The 24,985-nt window shown below is 41.3% G+C and overlaps 1 protein-coding gene across 1 annotated transcript in view; it reads left to right on the top strand.

Moving 5' to 3' along the window:
• Nucleotides 1-2,567: 2,567 nt before the first annotated feature.
• Nucleotides 2,568-24,985, top strand: part of Dsg2 (desmoglein 2) — a 42,074-nt gene continuing 19,656 nt past the window's right edge. Inside the window, exons 1-6 of the mRNA XM_070029392.1 lie at nt 2,568-2,756; nt 16,774-16,809; nt 18,722-18,853; nt 21,665-21,826; nt 22,085-22,229; nt 23,216-23,382. Coding sequence (XP_069885493.1) covers nt 2,712-2,756; nt 16,774-16,809; nt 18,722-18,853; nt 21,665-21,826; nt 22,085-22,229; nt 23,216-23,382 — 687 coding nt within the window. The 5' untranslated portion in view covers nt 2,568-2,711. The remainder of the gene's footprint in view (nt 2,757-16,773; nt 16,810-18,721; nt 18,854-21,664; nt 21,827-22,084; nt 22,230-23,215; nt 23,383-24,985) is intronic.

Here is a 24,985-nt window from a genome sequence, read left to right as displayed (position 1 = left end):
TGGGAAGGTGGCTCAGTAGTAGAGTGCTTGCCTTGTATACATGAAGCCCTAGGTTCGATTCCTCAGCACCACATAAGCAGAAAAAGCCAGAAGTGGCGCTGTGGTTCAAGTGGTAGAGAGCTAGCATTGAGCTGAAGAGCTGAGGGTCAGTGCCCAGGGCCAGAGTTCAGGCCCACAACTTACCAAAAACAAAAGCGAACAACAACAACAAAAAGTTTCATAGGGACTTTTCTGCCCCAACAGACTTGTATCTGCAATTCTCAGATCTCAGCCTCTTGAGTACCTGGGATTACAGGCATGAGCCACCAGTGCCCAGCTAAAAGAAATTTTTATATTAGCTATTTCTTCCTCTGGAAGCTATCATTATCTTCATTACTAAGCAGAAACCGCAGTCTTGATAATGAGGCAGAAATATTTGTCCACAGGCCTCAATTGCAAAAGCACTGCTTTTAGGCAGGACTGACTTTAAAAAAAAAAAAAAAAAAGCTTCCTGGGATGATTTGGGAACACCTTGTGGTTTAAACCTACCTTCTTTAATTAGGAGTTTTCTTGGCATGGTGGGGAATGGAATTATGGCAGAGTATGCTGCTGCCCACATTCAGCTTAAGATAAAGGAATAGAAACTAAAAGACATTCTTCCCTCTATATTCAGCCAGGTACCCATGTGTACTGAGCATCTGTCTGCCTTCGTTCAGGGCACCATGCGAAGGCACTGGAGTCTGTGACATGGTAAGAAGACAATTGCAAGTGAGTTGGGGAAGCAGAAACCTTCACCAGTTTATTCCCATCTCTCTGGCTGTTTTGTCTCCATCTATTGCTTATCCTTTGCCTACTTGTATACTGCTGTGTCTTCTGAAATACCCTTTCATTCTTTCCTTATCTGTTACCAGGCAGAGACCCTTAGATGCTTCATCTCAGCTAACTCTCAAACTGTATGTAATGCACAGAATAGGGGGAAGAGGGTGCAGCAGCTAATCTCCAAACATAGGAGAGTGGGTTTCTAAACTGAATGAGAGTTAGCTAGCTAGCTCTCTTGGAGAGACAGGAACTAGTGAAGAGAAGGCAATTGCAACTGGCTAAATTGGAAAGGGAGGAGGAGAGGTAGGAAAACCCCAGAGCAAAGGGTAGGCACTCTGACTGCAAACAGAAGTCCATCCAATGAAAACCTGGCCAACCCTCCTATATTTACAGAAGGTCTTCCACTCCTCCAATTGATTAAACACACGAGTGCTAAACAGGCAGTGTTTCACATAGACTGATTCGATTTGCACAATGGCCCTATAAATTAGGGGAATTAATCCTCCTTGAGAGATCTGGGACCTGAGACCCTGAAAGGCTTGTCCAGGCCAGAGCCAGTTATTCTTAGAGAGGAACTTCCGCTTGCTAAAGGTGTGATCTGTAGAGGAACAACTTTCCCTTCTCTAGCTGTTGTTCCTAAGTTTTCATCTTAGCTGAAATTCTGGTAGTTTTCTCTCACTATCAAGGAATCAAAGAAGTGTTCTTGAGTCTTGATTCTTTGTTATTTGGGTATTGGGTTTGAATTCTGGGCTTTACTCTGGCCAGACAGGCAGTACACTACATAAGCCACACTCCCAACCTGTTTGCCTGCCCTCCTTTTTCTTTTTCTTTCTTTCTTTCTTTTTCTTTCATTCTTTTTCTTCCTTTCTTCCTTTCTTTTTTCCCTTCCTTCCTTTCTTTCTTTTTCTTTCTTTCTTCCCCACCCCCTGTCTCTGTCTCTGTCTCTGTCTTTGTGTCTCTGTCTCTGTCTGTCTGTCTCTGTCTGTCTCTGTCTCTGTCTCTGTCTGTCTGTCTGTCTGTCTGTCTCTCCTCTCTCTCTCTCTCTCTCTCTCTCTCTCTCTCTCTCTCTCTCTCTCTCTCTCTCTCTCTCTCTCTCTCTCTCTCTCTCTCTCTCTCCAGCCTTCCTGCCTACCTTCCTCCCTTTCTCCCTCTCTCCCTCCCTTCCTTCTTCAGGTACAGCCTGAGAAATTTTTGCTCCCCAATGGCCTGGGATTCAAGCCTCTTGACTCCAGAGTAGCTGGGATTACCGGCAGGCACCACGACTGTCCTCGTGTTACTGTTGTTAATAACTGTTTCTCCAAGCGCTTGATAAGCTGAGAACCTGCTGGAAGCAATGAAATGTCCACTGCAGAGAGATTCGAAACTTTCGCTAAGTCACCACCTGAAATTCTGCCCCACGCACCTGGGCTGGTCCCTCCCGTCACCAGTGTCTCCAGGCCCCTCGCGCTGGGGCTGACGCACCTTCTCAGGGCCTTGGCGCGGCAGTGTCCCTGTGGGTCGCAGTGCTGCTGTCCGAGCCCTCGTGCCCGGGAGGCCCTCCGCTCCCGGTCATTCTCGGAGGAGAGGCCGGGGAGGGACAGGACAACAGGGCGGGGCTTAGCAACCAAAGTCCCCTACCTGGGAAGGCCCTGTCCCAGGTGCGCGTGCGACTTGGGCGGGAGCGCGCGCTGCGCCTCCCCCGGGGAGCGGCTCCCCGCCCGCGCCCTGGGCCGCCCGGGCGCCCTGCCCCCTACCCCCGGCTCCATTTTCTCCAGGCCACACCTGGAGCCGCGCCTGGGTGTGGGGCGGCAGAGAGGAAGCAGGGAGACGGGGCGGAGCCGGGTGCGCGCTCGCGGGGCTGCCGGGGAAGCCTGCCGGGCAGCGCCGGAGCCGGAGGCGAGGGCGAGGGCGCGGGCGCGGCGGATCCCGGCGCGATGGCGCGGAGCCCGGGCAGCCGGTGCGCGCTGCTGCTTGTCCTGGTAAGTGAGACGCGGGGCCCCGCGGCCGCCCGGGACACCGGCCGCGCCCCGACCTGCGCGCGCCCCGCGCTGCCCGGCGGCCCGACCTGGGAACGGGCCGGGCGGCGGGGGCGGATCTGGATCAGCGCACGGGGCAGCGACCCTGCCGACGTGCTCATTGCCAGATCCCAACAACTTTTCCTGGCTGTGATCTGTGGGTGCAGGGAGCCGTGGGACCGGGAGCCCCGCTGGCTGGCGCTGGGGGCTGTGTGTGCAGGTTTGGGGGGGACGGGAGGCCCTGGAGGAAGTGGGGCGCCACTGCCCCCGAGACCTCTCGCCTGGTCCTTCCAAGTTTCTCTACAGCTTCCTAGATTTCCTTTTTTACTTTTAGTCGCCCATGCGAGTCAGTGACCTGGGCACACCAGGAAAAGATCTGTGTTCTTAGAATGCAAAACAAGAGCTGGAAATAGTTTCATCAAGAAATACATTTTTCAGAGCTTCTGGAAAGAAGGAGATTAAAAACCCGCTCCCAGGAAGACCTTTACCTCCACAGTTCACAAAGCCTGTGCTTGAAAACACACTGTAGTGGTTTTAGGGCTCTTTTTATTTAAAAGGTGACAGGGTCACCACCATCAAGCACGATTTTTTCAGGAGGGGAAAAATCCCCCCCCCCTTTTTTTCTTTTTTTTTTTTAAGCAGGCAGCTTTTCTTCCACGGGAGAGAATGTTCAGAGCTGGAATCTACAATGTCTTACCTTTGGTTTCTATGTGCTTCAGGTGGGATTTTTTTTTGTTAAACTGTGGGTTCACTGTTTGTTAAAGGGATTACACATAATTGAGGAATGTACTGGCTAAGTGATGGGCTCACCTTCCAGAAACTTCATAAAGACATGTTCAGAGAGATCAGATACGTCACCCTACTCTTTTTGTAATGATTGAAATCCAAGTACATTCACCCCTAAAAGTTCTAACTTCCAAAAGATGACTCGATATGGATATGGGTCTATAATTGTGGTGGGGGAGGGAACACACACACACACACACACACACACACACACACACACACACACACACACACACACACACACACACACACACGCAGGCAGATTTTTTTTTTAGGCCAAAAAAGAATAAAGAACGTGTGACTACATTTCACTCCAGAGATTCACTGAACTCTCACCCACAGCAGGCAGCCATGGTGGGCAGGAATGGCAGCCTGTGGTACAGATTATTTCCACCTTCTAGTTCGTTGAGTGTGGCCCACATTGTTGAGATAAGGGTCCAGACAAATTTATTTTGTTAATCAACTTTCTCTAAGGCATAATTTTTGTTTTTGACCTCCAGAGCAGTCTAACTCCTTCATTGTGGATGAAGGCTTGAGGCTGGGAAGGTGGCTCAGTGGTAGAGTGCTTGTCTTGCATGCATGAGGCCCTGGGTTCCATTCCTCAGCACCACATAAGCAAAAAAAAAAAAAGCCGGAAGTGGTGCTGTGGTTCAAGTGGTAGAGCGCTAGCCTTGAACTGAAGAGCTGAGGGACAGTGCCCAGGCCCAGAGTTCAGGCCCCATGACTGGACCTCTCCCCCCCCCCCAAAAAAAAAAAAAAAACAATACCAGGCTGACCCAGATCCCTGTTCACCTTGAAGTCAAATATTCAATGATGACCATGTAAGAAAGAAAATAACTTTAATTTTCAATGGCTGCACCACATAATCCAGTTCATACACTCACAGAGAAATAGCTAAATAATTTAGGCCTATTTTCCCTTTTAGCAATTTTGTGCTTCTACCTGATTGGGCAATAATCAACTGCTCCTTTGCAAAATGACTGTAACTAATATTGGATGTGATGACTCCCAACTATAATCCCAGATACTTGGCAGGTAGAAATCTGGAAGATTACAATTCAAGGCCAGACCAAGCAAAAAGTTAGTAAGATTGTCATTGGGCGTGGTGGTAATACACTGTAATCCTAGCCATTGGATTATGGAAGGTGTAGGTAACAGGACTGTGGCTTGAGGCTAGCCCAGACAAGTGTGAGACCCAGAAAGAAAGAAAGAAAAGAAAAGAAAGAAAGAAAGAAAGAAACTTTTAAAGCCAAAAAAGGAGATGTGGCTCAAATGGTAGAAAATTTGCCTTCAGAACTGAAGCCCTCAGTACGACCTGTGTGTGTGTGTATATGTGTGTGTGTATAACCATGTAACCAGCCACCTAGACTACAACATATTTCCTATAATATTTTCTGTGATATAGATTTGAATCTGGGGAGGGTTTGGTCATACTAAGAAGAGTAGCATGTTAGCATTTCACTCTCAATGTGTTTGAAGTTGGAAGTAGAGTTGGTGAAGAATGGAAAGCATTCTTTTGCTATAGAATAGTCCTTTATGGAAAGAACATAAATCGTAGTCTGTTGGGCCAGAGTTCATTCTGTGATAACAGAATCTACTGTAGCTTGTTACAGTAAAAAGAGATTCAGGGTATTCATCTCTCTACAGACATCTAGAAAGGATTAACCAAACCAACACCAGTTTGAGCTGTCAGGAATAACTGAGTCAGAATGGGACCTTGCAGGAGTTCGTGCCTCTCTTAGGATCAAGCAGACTGCTTCCACAGTCTGGTAATCACTGTAAGCAGGATGCTACTTTTGTTGGCATCTGTGGGCCTATGCTTCACCTGCTAGGATATCTAACAGAGTGGAGGCCTGCACTTAGCTCTTTGACACTCATGACACTATGGAGGCTAGAAGCAAATTAAGACAACTACAAAAATAAAATAACTATCAATATCTAGGCATAGCTGGAAAAATAGCAAACACATAGGTTCTACTTTTTTTCTTTTGAATTTTGTTTTACTGCAAGTAGAGCATACTAGATGCTCCAAAAGCCAAATCTTTTCGAACATGTTGGTTCTGGAAAAGTTGTAGGCTTCATAACATCAGATTTTGCATTTTCAGATTTTGCATTTTCAGTCTGGCACTGACTGAGCAACCAGTAGAACCGATGCGTATTTTCCAAAATTATAAACAGAAATCTGCAACATTTCATGTCTTAAACATTTCAGATGAAGGATAGGGAGGGGCTGAATGTAAATCACGTTGAGAATGGAGCCTGCAGAGATGGCTGTGGCTTCTCCTGCAGATGCAGGAAGGCACATGAAAGAGATCATTGAATATCACTCACATGGCCAGCTAGACCACCTCTATCAAAAAGGGGCAACAAAGAGTTTTCTAAAGAAAATCTAAAGATTGCTCCATTCTCAAGTTGTCCTTATAGAATCCAGGGGTTCCTGGACATGGGAGAGCACACTGCAAATGCATATAATACACATATATATATGTAATTTTATTTTATTTGTGTGATGTATTAATAAGTATATGTTGTATATACATATGCGCTCCATAAAAATTTAATATCTGTGTAAAATCATATAAACAATTGATTCATTTGATATGTGTGTATATATATATATGTCTATTAACCTCTGATTGAAATTTAATATTTATTTAAATTATGACTAGTTTAATAATGCAATGTTAGCAGGGTTTGTGACTGTCACAATAGAATTCACAAATGTTTTCACATATTATGGTTATTTCTAAATACCATTTATTTTGAATATCACCAATTGACTTTACTAGAACTTGTACATTTAGTGTGTTGATAGCAAAATGTAGCTAGGTATGATGGCACACACCTGTAATCCCAGCATTCAGGAGGTAGAAGCAAGAAGAAGAAGTAAGAGTTTGAGGCCAGCCTGGGTTGTTACATAGCAAGCCCCTGATTCAAAAAGCAAAATCAATAGCAAAATATAATATTACTCTATTATAAATTTCCTTTTTTAAAATCCTGCAACAATTTAATTTAATACAGTTGATTCATAATATGTTGTATTTTGTGAACATAATGTTTTCCTAAGAAGGTGTATATTCTACCAGACTTCAAAGGAAGATACTGGAAAGATTTTTGTTTGGTTGTTTCTTTTTTCTGATAGTTGCCTCCATTTTTTTCCTAACTACTTAAACTTGTCTTTGAAAAATCAACCTCCATCTTAAGGACTCAAAGGCAGCAAATGGTACCATGAACTCACCTATCTGACAGTGTCTTCATTTGCTTGAGCTGCTGTAATAAAGCATAAAGGGCTGGCCACTTAAAACTACAAAGGTTTACCGTGGCATGGCTCCTATGTGCAGGTTGTGTTCCTGCTAAAACTTAGAGCTTTCCACCAGGCCTCTCTTCAACACCTAATGACTTTCCAAAGTGTCTGTGGTCCTTCTCTGGGAGATGTTGATGCCCATCCTCCTGATCACATGACATTCTTTCTTCTGTCCCTTCCTATTATCTCCCCTCTGTGTGTGTGTGTGTGTGTGTGTGTGTGTGTGTGTGTGTGTGTGTGTGTGTGTGTGTGTGTGCGCATGCGCACATGTGTACGTGTGTGCGCGCATGCCTCCAATCCTGTGGATTGAACTCAAGTTCAGCCTGAGCTTTTGTGCTCAAGACTAGTGCTCTACTAGTTTGAAACACAGCTCCATTTCTGGCTTTTTTGGCAATTAATTGGAGAAAAGAGTCTCACAGACTTCTGCCCAAGCTGGTTTTGAATGACAGTGCTCAGATGTCACCCTCCTGAGTAGCCACCAGCACCTAGTGCCTTCATCTTCCTACTTCTGCAAGGACACCAGTTACACTGACTGTGTGTCCAACCTGATGAGCTCCACTTGGTTAAATCTACACATACCCTCTTTCCAAACATGGTCACTTTCTGAAGTGCTGATGGTTCGGATTTCAGTATACCTACTGCATACAACGTAGCCCATAGCAAGGAGCTTCTGTTATCAGTAAGCTACCAATATCATCAAGGCTCTGTTTAATGTTCTCATATGTGACTCAGTCATGCAGACGTAAGAATAAACAAGGGTCGATTACCTGGTAAAGACTGAGCCATAAGAATAATCAATTACCGAGGTTGTCTAGAAGTACAACATCTCATTATTTTTGTTTCTAAAAATGAGTGGGTAATGGAAAAATGCTACCTGTTTGTTATTGTTGTTGTTTGGGGAGCTTCATTCTTGTTTTTGGTTTTTGACAGTACTCACAGCCTCATGCTTGCTACAAAATTATTCTACTACTTGAGCCACCCACTCTTTCCTTTTTGCTTTGGTTATTTTTCAGGTAGGGTCTCAGCCTCCTGTCTATGGCCTGCCACATAGCTAGGATGACCAGCATGTACCACCACCTCTGGCTTATTGGTTGAAATGAAATCGCACTAGCTTTTTGTTCAGAATGGCTTCCCCATCCCACATAGCTGGGATTACAAACATGTGCACTGTGACCACCTAAAATGCCAGTTCTTCATGTTTGCTTTCATTGTAACTTTGAGGCAAAATTCTTTATGAAATGCCATAAAAGCCTTTGTTGGAGCAAATCCTTCCTGATTATTCTGAAATAAAAAATTAAAAAGTTGAAGGACCTAAAAGGCTAAGTTCCAGAAATATGTATCAATAGAAATTCCCCAGTTCCTTTATTATCAGACAAGGTATAACAGTGAATATGATGGTCTACCAAAGTTCAACAGCTTTGAAAGCACATTATAAGTATATGATCTGTATATGATGATAGATTGGCTTTTCAGCTTATTTTATTTTACAGTATAAGAAGTATCTCCCGCGACATTTAGCTTCTTTATTTCAAGTGATGAGCAAAAGCTGTTGAGTTTTTGTTTCAAGCTTGGTGATTTGAGTGGAGGAATTGAGACACTAGGATTTCTATCATGGTGTAATGACAAGATGAGAAACGTCCACGAGAGAAGAAAGTAGCTACACATAACCACTCTTTAGTGACTCCCTCCCTGCACGATGCTAGATAGAATGCTAAATATGAGAGGGACTATGAAAAAGCCAGACATCGTGATGCTTACAGTCTAGTAGATGGCAAAACGAAGAGATAGCCAATTTCTGAATGGAGGAATGATGAGAACATGAATGATTACCCAACCCACGGTACTACAGAAGGAGCACCCAACTAGCACTGGTCATTTCAGCCAGGATCTGAGAATAATTATATATTAGTGGGATGACGGAAGAGAAAGAGAAGAATGTTGTTGTAGGTTTTAGGTTATAAGGCCTAAAGATCAGTGTGTGGTCCTTTGGTGGAGCTAGAAAAGTCTACTACAGGATGCAAGGTAGAAGGATATGTAGGAGATAAGTAGCCTAAGGTGATGAAAGAAGATAATAGAAGATGATAAAAAATAATGACAACAACAATAATAAAAGCTACTTCCAAAGGAAGTGTTTTTAGGAAGGCACTATAGTTTAAGTCTGAAATGGATTCTCAAGTCTCCTATGTTGAAGGCTTGGTTGCCACTTGATGGGGTTTGGGGACCATGAGGCCTTTACCCCTATAAGCAGATTAATCCATGTATGTATTCATAATTTGATAGCATTATAGGAAATAGTAGAAACTAGGAGGGGCAGCTAGTTGGAGGAAGTTGGGGGAATATATCTCATTCTCTCTGTTTCTTCCCCCTTGTTTTCTACTCTTTCTGGCTGCTGTTAGGTGAGCAGCTTTCCTCTACTACACCCTGTCTCTGTGATGTTTTTTTAGACCATAGATAGGCCTAAATGCAATAGAGTCAACTGAAACTAGACAGACAAGGTGAGCCTAAATAAATGTTTATCCTCCTTTAATTTGTTCACAGCTATTCTCTCACAGTGACCAAAAAAACAAAACATTACCATAGAAAGTTGTTTATCCGTAAGTAAATGAAAAGATGCTCTTGGGTTAAGGTAATAAGGGTCCAGAAACAAGAGATAGCATTTGTTTAAGTGAAATTTTTCCTAGTTTAAGGGATGTGAAGGGTAAACAAAGGAGGAGGCTGCAATGCTTGATAAGAAATGTACGCATTATCCTGCCCATGTAATTGTAACCCCTCTGTACAGTATGTCCACAAAAAAATTAAATTTTAAAAAAAACAACAAAAAAGGAAAGAGGCTGAAGACCTTGTTCTGCTGTGATTTCTAGGCACTAGATTTAGGCAATGATGATAATTTATGAAGCTGCTTGCAACACTGAGTGCCGGGAGATGTCACTTGACCTCTCCATAGCTGAGTTTTCTACAATTACTTGTCCATAAACTGAATTTCTGGAACTAGAATACTAGTTTCATTTGCAAGTTGTCCATTCTCAGAAAAAAAAAAAAACAGAAGGGATGCAAATCAAGATTTACCTAATTTCATATATAGACTCCTGGAAAAGTACTGGTATAGTTTTCTGATGCTCTTTATTTTCACTCCTTGAAAGAGTGCCAGTCTACTTCTGGAGTCAACCCTCGATTGATTTCTGGTGGTTCACCACTTTTATCTTCTTGACAGACTAGCGCCATCTAGTGGTTTTCTTAAAAAGTTAGTGAAAAGAAAAAAATCTGCTTTTCTTCATTTTCTATTTTAATGTAATTTAGGAATACATTGCAACAAAGCAGATGGAAACAGCCCACGATTTTCATCTGCCAAATAATGTGAATTGTATTGTGCAGATTTAGTTCTATTTTTTCTGATTTCAAAGGCATTGTGAAACTTCATGCCGGTAAAATAATATTTCAAAAAGGGCAAATGCTTAGGAGCAGCCAAACTTAAACTAGAAAAAGAGGTATGAACCTTTATAGCAGTCCTGAGACTGTTTATTAGTACTTGTAAAGTGAGAACTAGTGATAGAAATAACTCCCAGTGCCTAAAATTCCTGATTTAAACATCTTTTTTAGCCAAGCACCCATGGCTCATACTTATAATCCTAGCTATTCAGGAAGTGAGATTTGAAGATCAAATTCAAAGCCAGCCTGAGCAGGAAAGTTCTTGAGACTCTTATCTCCAGTTAGCCAGCAAAAGGCAGGAAGTAGAATTGTGGCTACCATGAAGTAAAAAAAAAAAAAAAAAAAGGCTAAGAGAGACCTATAGGCCTGAGTTCAGTCTCCAGTACTAACACACACACACACACACACACACACACACACACACACATATTTTTTTTTTTTTTTTTTGCTCATCAGCCTGTGATGAAGGGTTCACTATCCAGCATGAATTTTCAAGATTTTACACAACAGTTTTCAAAAGTGTCCTCAGGACCAGTCCCATCAGAGGTATCAGGAAACTTGTTAGAAATATATATCCCTGAGTCACACCCTAGACAGACTGTGCACACACCCTGGGGTCCACCCAGCAGTCTGTTATAACAGGTGTTCCCATAGTATTCAAGTATGATAACCACTGTTGGCATGCTGTGATCAATGGAAACAGAAAAGGTTAAATATTAAAAGGCTCTTTTTAACTGTTTGACAACTCTCACCTTTAAAAACAAAAGTGATGTAGGCTCAGGCTTTTGCCACTGAGTAAAATAATGAGGGGCTTCCATTAATTGGTCTGCACCAAAGGGAAAATATAAGTACTGACCATATTACCCAGGACTTTACTAGAAATAAGAATTCACAGTACAATCACAACACAATCCACCAAGTCAAATGTAGCTCAGCCTTGCTACATCCATGTTTCAGAGTTCTTTGGGTCAGTTGGCTGCAGTGGTACATACCTATAATCCCAGCATACTGGAGGAAAAGCAGGAGGATTATGAATTTGAGGCCAGCTTGAGACTCTGCCTCAAACAAAGCTGAGCAATAAAAAAAAAAAAAATACATACTTTTGTCCCTCCTTCAAAAAAAAACTTAAAAGGCAGAGAGTATTGTGGATAAAATTAAATTTTAACCTTAATCTGGTCTACATCAGACTTAAAGTAATCCTCATTATCAGGATTAAATGACCCACTGTACTGGGTCATTTAAGCTGTTTGGATGTGTAAAGTTTTATGACTATCAAGATCCTGACAAACCTTTGTGGCTAGAGATCTGTGGAATTATCTCCAGTTCTGTTTTTAAGAACCATCTCTAGATCATTCTACAGCTGATTTGGTGTTAAGCCAAGAACCCTCGGGTCCATATTTGACTTGGTCTTTTGTGCAGAGACAGAGGGACAAAGAATGACAAAATATTCTACCTAGTCAGGGGATGGTTATAAAAGAGACATACTCAGGTGTTACACAATGGTTCTGGTGTCTGCTTTTAAAGAACAACCATCATAACCAGATGCCAGTGGCTCATGCTTTAATCCTAGCTACTCAGGAGGCTGAAATCTAAGGATTGTGATTTAAAGCCATCCTAACAAGAAAGTCTATGAAACTCTTATCTCCAATTGACCTCCAAAAAGTTGGAAATGGACATAGTAGAGTGCCAGCCTTAAACAAAAAAAAAATGAAGGTGAAAACTTGAGGCCCCAAGTTCAAGCCCCAGTACACACACACACACAGACACACACACACACACACACACACACACACACACACACACACACACACACACACACACACACACACACACAAGAGCAAGCAGCATGTACTAAGTCTTCTCTAATTAAGAGCCAACAATCTTCCCTTAACCATACCTGTTGTCCTTTATGAAGTTATTTCTGGTTACATAAAAGGAACAGGCCAGTACAGGGCCTCATAGTTGAAGCAGGATTTTAAACTTCTCTGTGTCCCTCCACCTCTCATCTGCAGGGAGGTACAATATCTTACTGTGAGATCCTAACGCTGTAGGGTCCCCTCCCCAGGGCATCTTAGGACCACTGAGAAACATTTCAAGGTCAGTCAGGAGAAGCTGTCCTCCAGCATTCCTCCAGATTCTGCTTCTAAAACTATTTAAAGTAACTTCAAAACAGCAAATCCTTGCCAAAAGTGCAAGTGATCCAAGAGAGCAAAGGCTACATTGATTGATTGGGTTTTGCAGTGATATCTGACCCCTTCCCTCATACCTCTGCCAAAGAAGACCTGTTTTGTTTTGTTTTTATTAATCAAGAAGGCTGGTTTCTCCACGATGCACAAGATCTTGCCATAGAAATTAAGTTCTCTTTTTAAAAAAATCATAAAAGGAGAGAAGTTGGGAAAACTTTTAAAGGATTTTTCTGATTCATTTGAAACTACTTTGGATGCAGGAACTAGAAGTTTACTTTTCCTCTTCAAGCAGGAGGTATATGACCTTTTTTGTTTCCCTTGTGAGAAGCAGAAGAATTATAGATTTTTTGTGCATAGGAAAAATCATACCAGACATTTTGACCAGACACCTTCTAACACTTTTACTACATCCCAAGGTCATCCACGTTCACCTGAGGTGGACTGGGGATGTGGCTCAGTGGTAGAGCACTTACCTCGAATGTACATGTTCTGGGTCAGCACGGTAAAAAGAAAGAGAAAGAAAGAAAATGAAGGAAGGAAGGAAAGAAGGAAGGAAGGAAGGAAGGAAGGGCGAGCCTATGTTTCTTTGGGTCTGACTTACTTCATTTAATATCATTTTTTTCCAAGTCTTTCCATTTCCCTATGAATGAGGTGATGTCATGCTTTTTCTGATGCTCCATTTGTTTCCCTCATTTGTAATAGTATTTGCCTAGGATAGTCCTAGGCACACATGACATGTACATATGACCATATAAAATGATAATAATTGAAATGAACTCCAAGATATAGAAACAAGAGGTGTTTTAGTGGGTGTTTTTTTGGTGTACTGTTTACAATTATTTCTTTTTTCTTTCATTTTTTCCTTGGTTTATTGTCCATGTCACTGTATTTTTTTATTTGCTTCCCCTTTGTCTTGTCTATACATTTATCTGATTTGGAGAAGGGAAAAGGAATCACAGAAACAGTGGGGCAAAAGGGGAACCAATGTAGCAGCGATACTCACTAGATACTATGTTGGAAATGAACTGTACAACTTGAGGGGAAGGGACTCGGGAGGGTGGGGAAAGCAGAAGAAAACAAGGAAGAGGGTAACACTCATTACCATAATTATGTAACTGTAATCCCTCTCTACAATTACAGTCTTTTTAAAAAAGAAAAGAAAGCCGGATATACCTATAACCCTAGCTACTCAGCAGACTGAGATCTGAAGATCACCATTCAAAACCAGCCAGGGCCAAAAAGTATGAGACTAGTATCTCTAATTAACCAGCAAAAGCAAGTAATGGGAGTGTAACTCAAATGGTAGCATGCCAGCCCTGCATGAAAAAGCTCCAGTACCAATACCGGCACACACACACACACAGAGACACACACACACACAGACACACACACACACAGACACACACACACACACATACACACACACACACACACACACACACACACATACACAGAAAAGGAGAGATAAGAAGGAGGGAGGGAAGAAAGGACAAAAGAGCAATCATGAGCTATTTCTGCATTAGGCTACCATTTTGGTAATGTCCACAATCTCCATGGTCTTCTGAAATTTGTCAATCTATCACACTCTAGTTATTAAAGTAAATTTAGTCAGAGAAACATTGTCAAGCTTTCTCATCCTCAGTACTTCTCCATGTGGAGCCAGCAAACATTAGCTTTGTGGGGCTGTCCTGTGCATTACACCATGCTTGGAGACTGACAACATCTCTGGTCTTAACCCACTAGGTTTTAGTAGCATACATCTCCCTTCTATGAGCTGGTTTGACAATGCTGATTGTCTCCAAGCATGGTGATGCATGCACTTGGGAAGACTCTCATGTTTGAGGCGAACTTGGGCTATATAGCAAGAGCCTGTTTAAAATACAAATGAAAATTGAGAGGTCATAGTTCAGTTTGGCTGCTCTACATTTTGTTCATTTTCATCTCTTTGCCCTAAGATAGCAATAACCATTCCATCATTGCCCATCCATCCCCAGAGTGGGTTAAAATAGAGGCTAATCAGTGAGCAGACTTCCTGATACCTCACTAGCCAAAACATTCACATGTATCTGCCTAATTCAGCCACCATCAAAGGTACTGTCACCATGTTGTATCACATACCATCAGGGACTCCTTGATATCTGAATAAAATGGATTCTGTGAATCCTGAAGCTGAGAAGCGATGACAATTAGTTAGACGGTAGTTAGTTAGAAGTATCTACCACCTTTTGTATTCTTAATTATCAGGTTATAGATGATAAAGGGAACTTGTCAGTGTTTGGACCAACATGTGATTATTTTGAAAGCTATACACTTTCCACTAGATGATATTGCTTCACAAAGAAAATTAAAGCAGAATCTTTAGGGTTAAATATAAGAAACCTCTTACCTGACTTTCCCTGAATATATCCTGCCTGACACTGGAAAGTTTTTATCACAAATGTGCTAAATCTGGTTCCAGGTCTTGGCTTTTCAATGTCATTCTCTGACTAGAGAAAACAGAACTTCCTTGAGAAATGGCTGATTCCAAGGCTGGAAGAGGGCAGTGAAGATGAGCCTAGAACATCTTGAAATGCTGGGGATAAGGAAATGCTAGCAAATAAAGAGATGGGAACATGGCAAAAAATTAGGATCACCAAATGACCAAAGAAGAAGCAATTTGAAGAATATGATCCAATAGTATTAGGATATACTGTAGAATAAGATCATATATAAGAGGCCATGTTAATTTAAATGAAAAATAAATAGAAGGAAGGAAGGAAACAAGGAGGCAGGTGAGAGGGAAGGAGGGAAGAAGGAAGGAAAGAAAGGAGGGAGGAGAGGAAAGGATAGGAGGGAAATCTTGTAAGTATGTGCAGACATCTACCTTCCAGCAGATGGCGCTTAATTCTTTCCTCTGCCCTGAAGATGGCAAGAGACTGATTTACTTCCAAAGATTAAACAGGAGTAAAAGGAAGGAGGTAGCTTCACAGGGGAGAAAGACTGCAGATACATCCTTAATCATTGATGTCATGTGGATATTATGTACCCCTGATAGAATGTGACCAAAACAGACTTTCAGCTCTGGTGCCTTTACCAAAAACACAGCCTAAGTATGTTTTAGTTGGCTGATGGCAAAGACATGAACATATTTGATTAGCCAAGGAAGGAAGGACCGAGGTTCTTATAAAATGGTACATGTGGAAAAACAAGTTGGGGAGCTGAAAGCAAATCATACAGATGGGGGTTAACCATGGCAAGGAATCAGGGCCTCAACCTGATCGTGGAAGGAAGGGCAAATGACTGAAAAGAGTCTCAGGAGGTTAACCTGCGAGGCCAGTAAAAGCACTGTGTAGAGGGAGGTGGGAGGCAGCTACTAGACAGCTGCTCTATGCCTGTGAAGTTGGCCTTCGTGGTGCCAGGGCAGGAAGGGAGTCAATGAGAATAATCAGGTGGCAGTGTCACTGGGACAATGAGGCAGGAATGAGAGCCATGAAAATGAAGGGTCCCTAATTGTCATTGGCTACCTCTTAAAAACCGCTGTCAAATCAGTCTGCTGGTCTCCAACTGCACTGGCCATACAGCAACCACTAGCTACATATGGCTACTGAGCAGCTGTGTCACTGTCTTCAAGTAGCATTAACCTAAGGTACCACGTGTGGCAATCACATTGGAAAGTACTAGGAGATGAGGAAAGCCAGCAGGGGATTACTGGTCTGGAAAGCAGTTGCAGCACTATTCAGAAAGCAGGATGGGAATTGATGGTCCGATTGAGAATAAACAACTGAATGTAGTACACTGCTGTTTAATGGTGCCTGTGAAGAAAAAGAGTTAATGGAACTGATCATACTGAGCAACTGAGAAGGTAGAACATGGGCAGGTGTGTGTGTGTGTGTGTGTGTGTGTGAGAGAGAGAGAGAGAGAGACAGACAGACAGACAGACAGACAGAGACAGAGACAGGGAGGAGTCCTCTTTTAAGGACTGAGATGGGAGAATCAGCTCATACTCATGGTCTTTGAGGAAAGGTAAGTGTGCCCCAGAAAAACCTGTGTCAAAAAACTATAGGATGAAGGGGAAACAGTCAGGAAATGGCTGAGGTTTCTCGGGGCATGTTTTTGGTTTGGGTTTTCATGGTGCCAGTTGTTTTAAGAGGAAGCAGTGCAGACCAAGGAGAATGTAGCATCTTCCTCTAGCCAGGATCTGTAAAAGGACAAAGGGAGAAATGATATTTTTATTTCTTTTGCCAATGGATAGTAGTATTGGTGGAACTTCTGTTGTTATGTCTGTAATTTTATCTTACAGATCTGCTTGGACTTTGGACATGGACTTCACCTGGAGGTAAGGAGTCCTCCAAGGGGAATCATTTCATCCTTGAGACTCAAAGGCTTATTTATTTCAGGGTGGACAGTTTGGCTTAGCCATTTCTCTTTGAACAAGTACAGAGATACATAGTCCAAGAATGTTTAATGTCCTGTTTCCTAGGAAATGATCTTTATCTGTGGGTACAACTACACAGTAACGAAGGTTGTAAAATATACTTAGACAATTGGAGCAATGGATATTCTCTAGAGAATTTATACAAAATGGAAGTTTTACCTTTTTAATTCTTCCATTGTAAGTTTTTATGTTATTTGTGATTTTTTTATGTATGTCCTTGGTGGTTTTCTTTTATTACTGGTAGTGGGGTTTGAACTCAGATCCTCAAGCTTGCTTGAACTGCTTCTCCATGGCTGATGCTCTACCACTTGAAACATCTGTCCCACTCTTCTTTTTGCTGGTTACTTTGGAGACAGAGTTTCTCATATTTTTCTTCTGGTCCGCCTTTGAACTTCTGTCTTCCAGAGCTCAGCCTCCTGGCTAGGATTTACATTTTGGGGGAAGGAGTATTTCTTTTACAATTGTCTTTAAGTAGGTATATAAAGGAGTTGCCACTGAACAGACTCATTTCGAACACAATGAATCTTGATCAGTGTCTCCCTTTTAACATTCTCCCCCATTCCTACACACACACACACACCCTATCCCGTCACTCAATTTCTTAATTGTGTAAGATGTGATTGAAGTTTATGGCTGCATTCTCTCCTGATGTATATTTTTAAGTTAAGAAAAAATTCATATAAAAGCAAAGTCAGTGACTTAGGGATAACCAGGGTAAATATTTTGCAATAAGAATATATCTACAACAAAATGAAACAAAATGGTAAAAATGAACCTGGTATAATAATCACTTCTGATCTTAAGATACCAGATCAGCTGGGTTTTTGTCTCTTTGATAAAATATGTATGTATTCATCCATGAAACCTAACTAAACATACACAGAATATTTTTCTCCTAAGGTTCTGAAAACAAGAAATGGAAATTTAATCCTTTATCCAATCCTCAAAACAAAAATGTGTGAACTGGCAGTTGTGCCATTGTAGGTCATGTTTATCTTAAGTTTGCTGAGGTTTAGACTTAAAACATGTAGCAACTTATTTTTAAAACATCATAGCAAAGTAAGAAAAATTACATGGATTATTACTCCTCTCTTGCCAGTTTGTAAGGTTGCTAAGTTACTAAATTAACTTTCAAACTCTTCACTCTGGGAAATCTATCGTTACTGTGGAAAACAAAACTCTTAATTCTTTACAAATTTGAGGATGATATTTTGAATTTCTGTAGAGTTTACTAGAATTCCTCTTTGAATATAAAGCTTTTTGGAAATATTAAGCATAGATGGCTATCAGTGGCTGAAATCCTAACTGCTCAGGAGTCTGAGCCCTGAGGATTGAAATTCAAAGTCATCCTAGGGAGAAAAGTTTGCAAGAGTCCATCTTATAAATAGCCAGCAAAAAGCAGGACTAGAGATAGATTCAAGTGGTAGAGTACCAGCTATGAGCAAGAAAGTCAAGCAAGAGTATAAGGTCCAGAGTTCAAGTTCTCTGGTCAAAAAATTTTTTAAAAATATGCCTTAAAAAGTGCACTAACGCCAGGCACTGATGGCTCACTCCTGTAATCCTATCTACTCAAGAGGCTGAGACCTGAGGATTGTGGTTCCAAGCCAGCCTGGGCAGGAAAGTCTGTGAGACTCCTGTCTTCCGTTAACCACCAGAAAACTGGAAGCACTAGCCTTGAGCAGAAAAATTCAGGGACAGCATTCAGGCTCTTGAGTTCAAGCCCCACAACCAACCAAAAACCGAACAAAAAAATTTGCACTGTTTTTAAAGTTCCATAAATTATATGGTAGTTGGCAATATTATGTTGTTACAGATCTTAAACACAAGAAGTGGGAATAAGTTGTCTCCTAAACACACGCTAGTGCGGCAAAAGCGAGCCTGGATCACTGCCCCCGTCGCTCTTCGGGAGGGAGAGGATCTCTCCAGAAAGAATCCAATTGCCAAGGTACCATCTAAAGCAGAACAGGCACATCTAAGGTGCATGGTTGAACATGAGACAGCTTGCATGTCCATTTTATTAATTAATGTAATTGCAGAATTCTTCAATATTCTGGATGCATTAAACATAAGCCAAACTTGCCTTTTAGCAGATGTGCCAACTTAAAGATCTTCTTTCTCAATCTTTACAAGCCAGCATCATTGACAGGTTTTATTACACACACACACACACACACACACACACACACACACACACACACACCACACACACACACACACACACACACACACACACACACACGTATAACTTTGCTTTGTTCCTATTAGGAGTTAAGGGAACTAACATTGGTTTAATCTTAGTTTAACAGAGTGTCTCAAAAGGGTGTATTTTTGTATAAGTTATTGTCAAAATGACAACAACCAGTATTTAATATTTTCAAGGGACAGCCCTGGTATGTGCCCATTGTCCTAGATAAATAACTTATTAACTCCTCGTCACTCCAAAAGGTCCAGTTTCTTAATATAAATTATGTAGTTAGTGCTATTTATCTTAGCAAGCACAAGACAGAATCCTTGATTTACCTCCCCTAAAGCTACTCTGCCTGAGTTATGCCAATTTCTAGAAATGACACTATAATTCTCTCCTGTTTTTCAATCCCAAAGGGTAGCAAGTACTATCAGTTGAACCAAATACATATGCATAGTCCAGCTGACCTGCTTGTCTTCAGCCTCTGCCAACCCCTGGTCCAGGTCCTTGTTACCTCCCACCTTTCACCCTCTACCTTGTCGTGCGCTCCTGGACACACCTGCCAGCCCCTCCCCCACTCAGTCATTCTCCAGAAATTAGCCAGTAAGCCTTTGAAAGGACAATTTGAAGCTTATTCATCTCCTTAGTGGAGACTTTCTGAGTGGCTCCTTGCTGTAATGCAATTGACTCCCCTCCACTGGCCTATGAGAACTCAAGAGATTTGGTGACCTTGGCCTCCTTTCTGTCCTTAGCAAATGTCTCTTCTTACCCCTACTCTGCTACATCCCCTGAACTAAGCACAGCAGCTCCTTACACACACTCACACACACACACTCACACACACACACACACACACACACACACACACACACACACACACACACACACCACATTGTGTCCTTATGTTGGCTTTTCCCTCTCTCTGCCAGGAATCCACTCACAGGTATGTGCAGTGCATCACATCAGACATCTGCTCAAGTGCCACCTCCTGTTCTGTGTCTTGCTCCATTTCTCCCTGCACCCTTACTCTGCATAAGTTTGTTTGGTAGCACATTGGACTACTCGACATTGTATCATGCATTGTGTTGAGCTGATTGTCTTCTTCGGTACTGTAGAAGATCTGGGAGGGCAGGACTTAGTCCTTGGAGCCTGTGCCCTGCACAATGCCAGTGTATGGTAGCTGCTCAGTAAACATTGGTGTGACTGGGTTGTATCTGTGTGACCGCATATTGGTTTATATCCAACTTTGACCTTTTTCTATTCACTTATGAAAATATGGAAAGATGTATTTTGCTTATGGTGGGAAGAGTATGGTAAAACAGCTTACATTACATTGGACTGAAAGCAGAACAGTGCTGCTTACAGGAAGAGGACAGGGAAAGATACAGACCAATGACAGGATCCCGGTGGCCCACTTCCTCCAACCAGGCTCCCCTGTCCCCAGTCCAGTCACCTCCTAATAATTTATTCAGATTTTGGATCTACCAATGGATTAAATCATTCATGAAAGTCAAAACTCTCATGATTTAATTGTCTCTGGAAATATTCTCACAGACACACCCAGAGGTGTGCTTTACTAACGGTCAAGGCTTTTCTCAGTCCAATTAAGTTAACAATTGATATTGACTATTACATGCTACAGTCTGGTACCAGAATTATGATGATCTATTCTTACATTTGTTTAGGGTATTTTTTTTAAGTTTTATTGTATTGTAAAAAGTACATTTCTTGTCGAGCATTGTTACCCCCTCCTTTTTCTCCTGAGGGAACGGATAATTTTTTTTAAGTTTCTTTTTTTAAAACAACATTTTTTTTAAAAAAAGGAACTTCTAAAATCCACTCTTTCTTAGTATAGGTTCACAAAATAGTAAACCTATTTTAGCTCTTTCTTCCTTCTTTCCTTCTCTCTTGTTCTTTCTTTCCTTCTCTCTTGGCCTTTAAGTTTTGAGTCGTTCATTCACATCATTCAGTAGGTTTCCCTATAACACTGAATTTGAAGATCCTGCAGCTTAGAAGTATTGGTGATTTGTTGAAGCGTTTCCCCGACAAGGTACTTCACTTTGTTACAACTACTTTCCAGATAATAGGATAGATTTTAAGAAGCTAATTTTGCCTTTGAAGTTTTTACTATATGTGCTAAGTCTAAAATCCACTCCCTTGTTGCTGGAGAGTTAACTCGGTGATGAGTGCTTGCTTAACATGGATGAGGATTAGGGTTTGATCCACAATACTATAATTAAATAAGTTAATTAAATATGCTTTGGGTCTCCCAAGACATGTACCCCAACTGTATCTTACTTTTATAATAACCCTAAAAGTTAAGAACATTCTCCACTTTACAGATCAGAACACTGAAGCACAGGGAAATTGGGTCACTAACTGGGTGTCACATAAGTAAGTAGTATTGCTGAGACAGGATTAGAACTCAGGTTCCATGATAGGAGCACAGGTCTTTGTCATCTCCTTCCTGTCAGCCACAGGACAGTCTCAGAGGGAAGCTGTCCATAAAAGTATTGACATGTGAATTATGGAAGAATTTAACACGAGGCATTCCTGTTACTTTAATTGTAGATACATTCTGATTTGGCCGAAGAAAGAGGACTGGAAATTACCTACAGATACACTGGCAAAGGAATTACAGAGCCACCTTTTGGTATATTTGTCTTTAATAAAGACACTGGAGACTTGAACGTCACCAGAATTCTAGATCGAGAAGAAACACCATTTTTTCTGGTAAGAACACTTTGAACTCTGTCTATCACTTTGCTTTGATGACAGTTCAGATTGGTTTTAAGAAAGGGTAGAGTTTCCATAGGAATATGTGTTTATATTCATTATGCAGAATAATGAATCTAGTATACTTCGATAATATTCATCTCCCCATGACCATCTCTCATCTCCCTGTCCCCTGGTGTCTGTCCTTACTTTATATACTAAAGCAGTTGCATAGTGATTCAACTGATCTTACTCACTTTCTTATGTCAACTTTAGCTAACAGGTTATGCTTTGGATGTGAAAGGAAACAACCTTGAGAAACCATTAGACCTACGCATTAAAGTTCTTGACATCAATGACAATGAGCCAGTGTTCACACAGGATGTCTTTGTTGGCTCTGTTGAAGAACTGAGTGTAGCACGTAAGCAATACTTGAATTGTTTTTCATGAATGAGCATCCCAGGTAATTTTTCTCCAGTAGGTAAATAAACATAAAATTCTATATCATACAACAAATTGAATATTACCCACAAGACAAATCATAAACCTATTTCTCTAGGTTCAAAATTGATATTTTAATAACAACTTCAGAGGACGTTAAACATTGTATTTTTTTTTAACCTTAGGAAGAGTTGGTAAATTCCTGCAGAAGTAAAGTCTCCATAGCAACAGCCAGAATCTGTCCTGTGGAAGAAAACTAGCCATAGATACAATAAAAATAAATAGGGGTGGTTGTGTTCCAGCAAAACCATAGGAACAAAAGCAAGTTGTCTGCCTAGTTCTGGGACAAAAAAAGTAGATATGTATTTGAAGAAACCAGTGTTTGACCTTATGGCCTTATGCTTGCTGGCCTTGGATGTTGGGCTGACACTCTACCACCTGAGCCATGCCTCCAGCTTGGCTTTTGGCTGGTTATTTTGGAGATGGAGTCTGGAAGGTTTTCCTGCCACTGCTGACTTCAAATCTCCATCTCCTGAGTGGCTAGGATTATAGGCATGCGCCACCAGGGCCCAGCAGCTCTCACTTTTATTGTAACTAATGTGTATTGACCACATTTCTATATAACAACACACTGTTATATATGAGCTGGAGAGATTTCTCTTTGGCTCTAATGAAAAGAATTACTATACTCATAAATCGTTTTTATTTGGATAAGCATTAGGATTATGTACTGCTCATGCATCTTTCTTCTAGAACAGATTTATGGTGCTTCTCTAGCAATCCTTAAGACTTCCCTCATCCTCAGGCATGCCTTCATCCTATTTTCTTCCCCTCATCCAGTTAAAATTTGTCATCATGATGAACTGTGATTTTGATGAGGACCTAACGTCCTTTTAAGCTGAAATCATAACTGAAATAAGGACAGATATTAATGGGCTTACTCCCCCCCTTTCCTTCTAACGCCAGATACACTGGTGATGAAAATCACTGCAACCGACGCAGACGAGCCCAACACAATGAATTCCAAAATTTCCTACAGAATCGTAACTCAGGAGCCCGCCTATCCCCCAGTGTTCCACCTAAATAAAGATACCGGAGAAATTTATACAACCAGTATTACTTTGGACAGAGAGGTAAATTAGTGTTTTCTGTCTGTCCTCTTGGAAACTTCCTAGATGCTTCTAGTCTCTACACTCTGTGTGTGTGTTTGAGTGTATGTGTGTTTGTTTGCTTGCTGCGATTAGGGTTTGAGTACAGGATCTAATGCTTGTTTAGCTTGCTCTTTCAGCTGGCTCTCTACTAAATAAGCTATACTTCCAGCCTGGCTTTTTTGGTTATTTTAGAGATGGAATCTCTCAGACTTTTCTGCCCAGGCTGGTTTTGAAGTGCAATCCTCCAAGTCTTAGCCTCCTGAACAGCTAGGATTACAGGCATGAGCAACTAGGTCCTAGATAATTTCCCCATTCTTTATTTTTTATTTCTAGTTTTATTTTGTTCAGTATCCCTCAATCAGAGGATCATATTAAGCACCATGGTCTTTTAGAGATGTGCTATCCATCATGATAGTAGTTATATGAGGCTACGAGTCACATATGTAGCTAGTCCACATCGAGGTATGCTGAGTGCAGATGAAGTGTAAAATACTCACCTGATTTAGGAGACTTAGCCTGGAAGAGAGATTTATAAAGCATCACCTTAATAGTTTTTTCGTGGCTTAAAGCTTCAAATGAAAGTATATAGGGGATCATGTGTTGATTAAAATTCACTTGTTTAAAAACTAATAGCACTTTTTAAATTTAATGTAGTTTTTAGAATGAAAATTCATGAAGATAGCACCATTTGGTGTCACTTCACTTGGGATTATGCTTATTCAGTTTCAAAGCTGTGTTCCTAGGTTTGTGGTTCTTTAATGACATGTGTCTTCCACTCTTCTACCACTAATAACTATACCAGAGGGGGCTCATGGCATGAAGAAGGGACTGAAGTAGGAATCTTATAGTGTAATACTCTTTTAAATCTCAAATTACAGCAATTTTGAGTAGCTTTCCTAGAAAAACTTTTTCTCAAACACTTATTTCTAACTCAATTTTCTTAATATAAAAGGAAGATAGATGAAAGTTTTTAATAGCATAATAGGGCAAAACATTGGTGATCTAGGAATACACTACAGTCATTGGATCAAAGTCACCATCCGGGTGCATTGTATCATATTCAAGAAATTAACAAATTAAATGAGGATGGTGGCCAACACCATTCTTACTGATATCTTTGTAGAATTTTTTTTCCCCATCATGGGGCTTGAACTCTGGGCCTGGGCATTGTCCCTGAGCTTCTTTCACTCAAGGCAAGTTCTCTACCACTTGAGCCACAGTGCCACTTCCAGCCTTTTTTGAGTAGTTTATTGGAGTCTCATGGCATTTTCTGCCCAGGCTGGCTTCGAACTTCAATCCTCAGATCTCAGCCCCCTGAGTAGCTAGGATTACAGGCGTGAGCCACCAGCACCAGCTTCTTTATAGAATTTTAAAATCAAGTTATTACTCCTAACATTTGACCCTACATCTTTTCATGTAACATTTGAATAGGAAAATATTGCCATGAGTTAGTAGTGTGGCTTTTCACACACTGCTTGTCTCTGGCAGGAGCGAAGCTTAGCGGATAACAATGGCTGTCACTCTTTGGCATTTTCCATGGGCCAGGTTGCTGTCCTAAGCCCTTTACATGGATTAATTCATCTAA

The sequence above is a fragment of the Dipodomys merriami genome, unplaced genomic scaffold (genome assembly GCF_024711535.1).
Source record: "Dipodomys merriami isolate MVZ:Mamm:240054 unplaced genomic scaffold, mDipMer1.0.p SCAF_2, whole genome shotgun sequence".
NCBI classification, from domain to species: domain Eukaryota; kingdom Metazoa; phylum Chordata; class Mammalia; order Rodentia; family Heteromyidae; genus Dipodomys; species Dipodomys merriami.
This window is presented reverse-complemented; position numbering and strand designations above follow the sequence as displayed.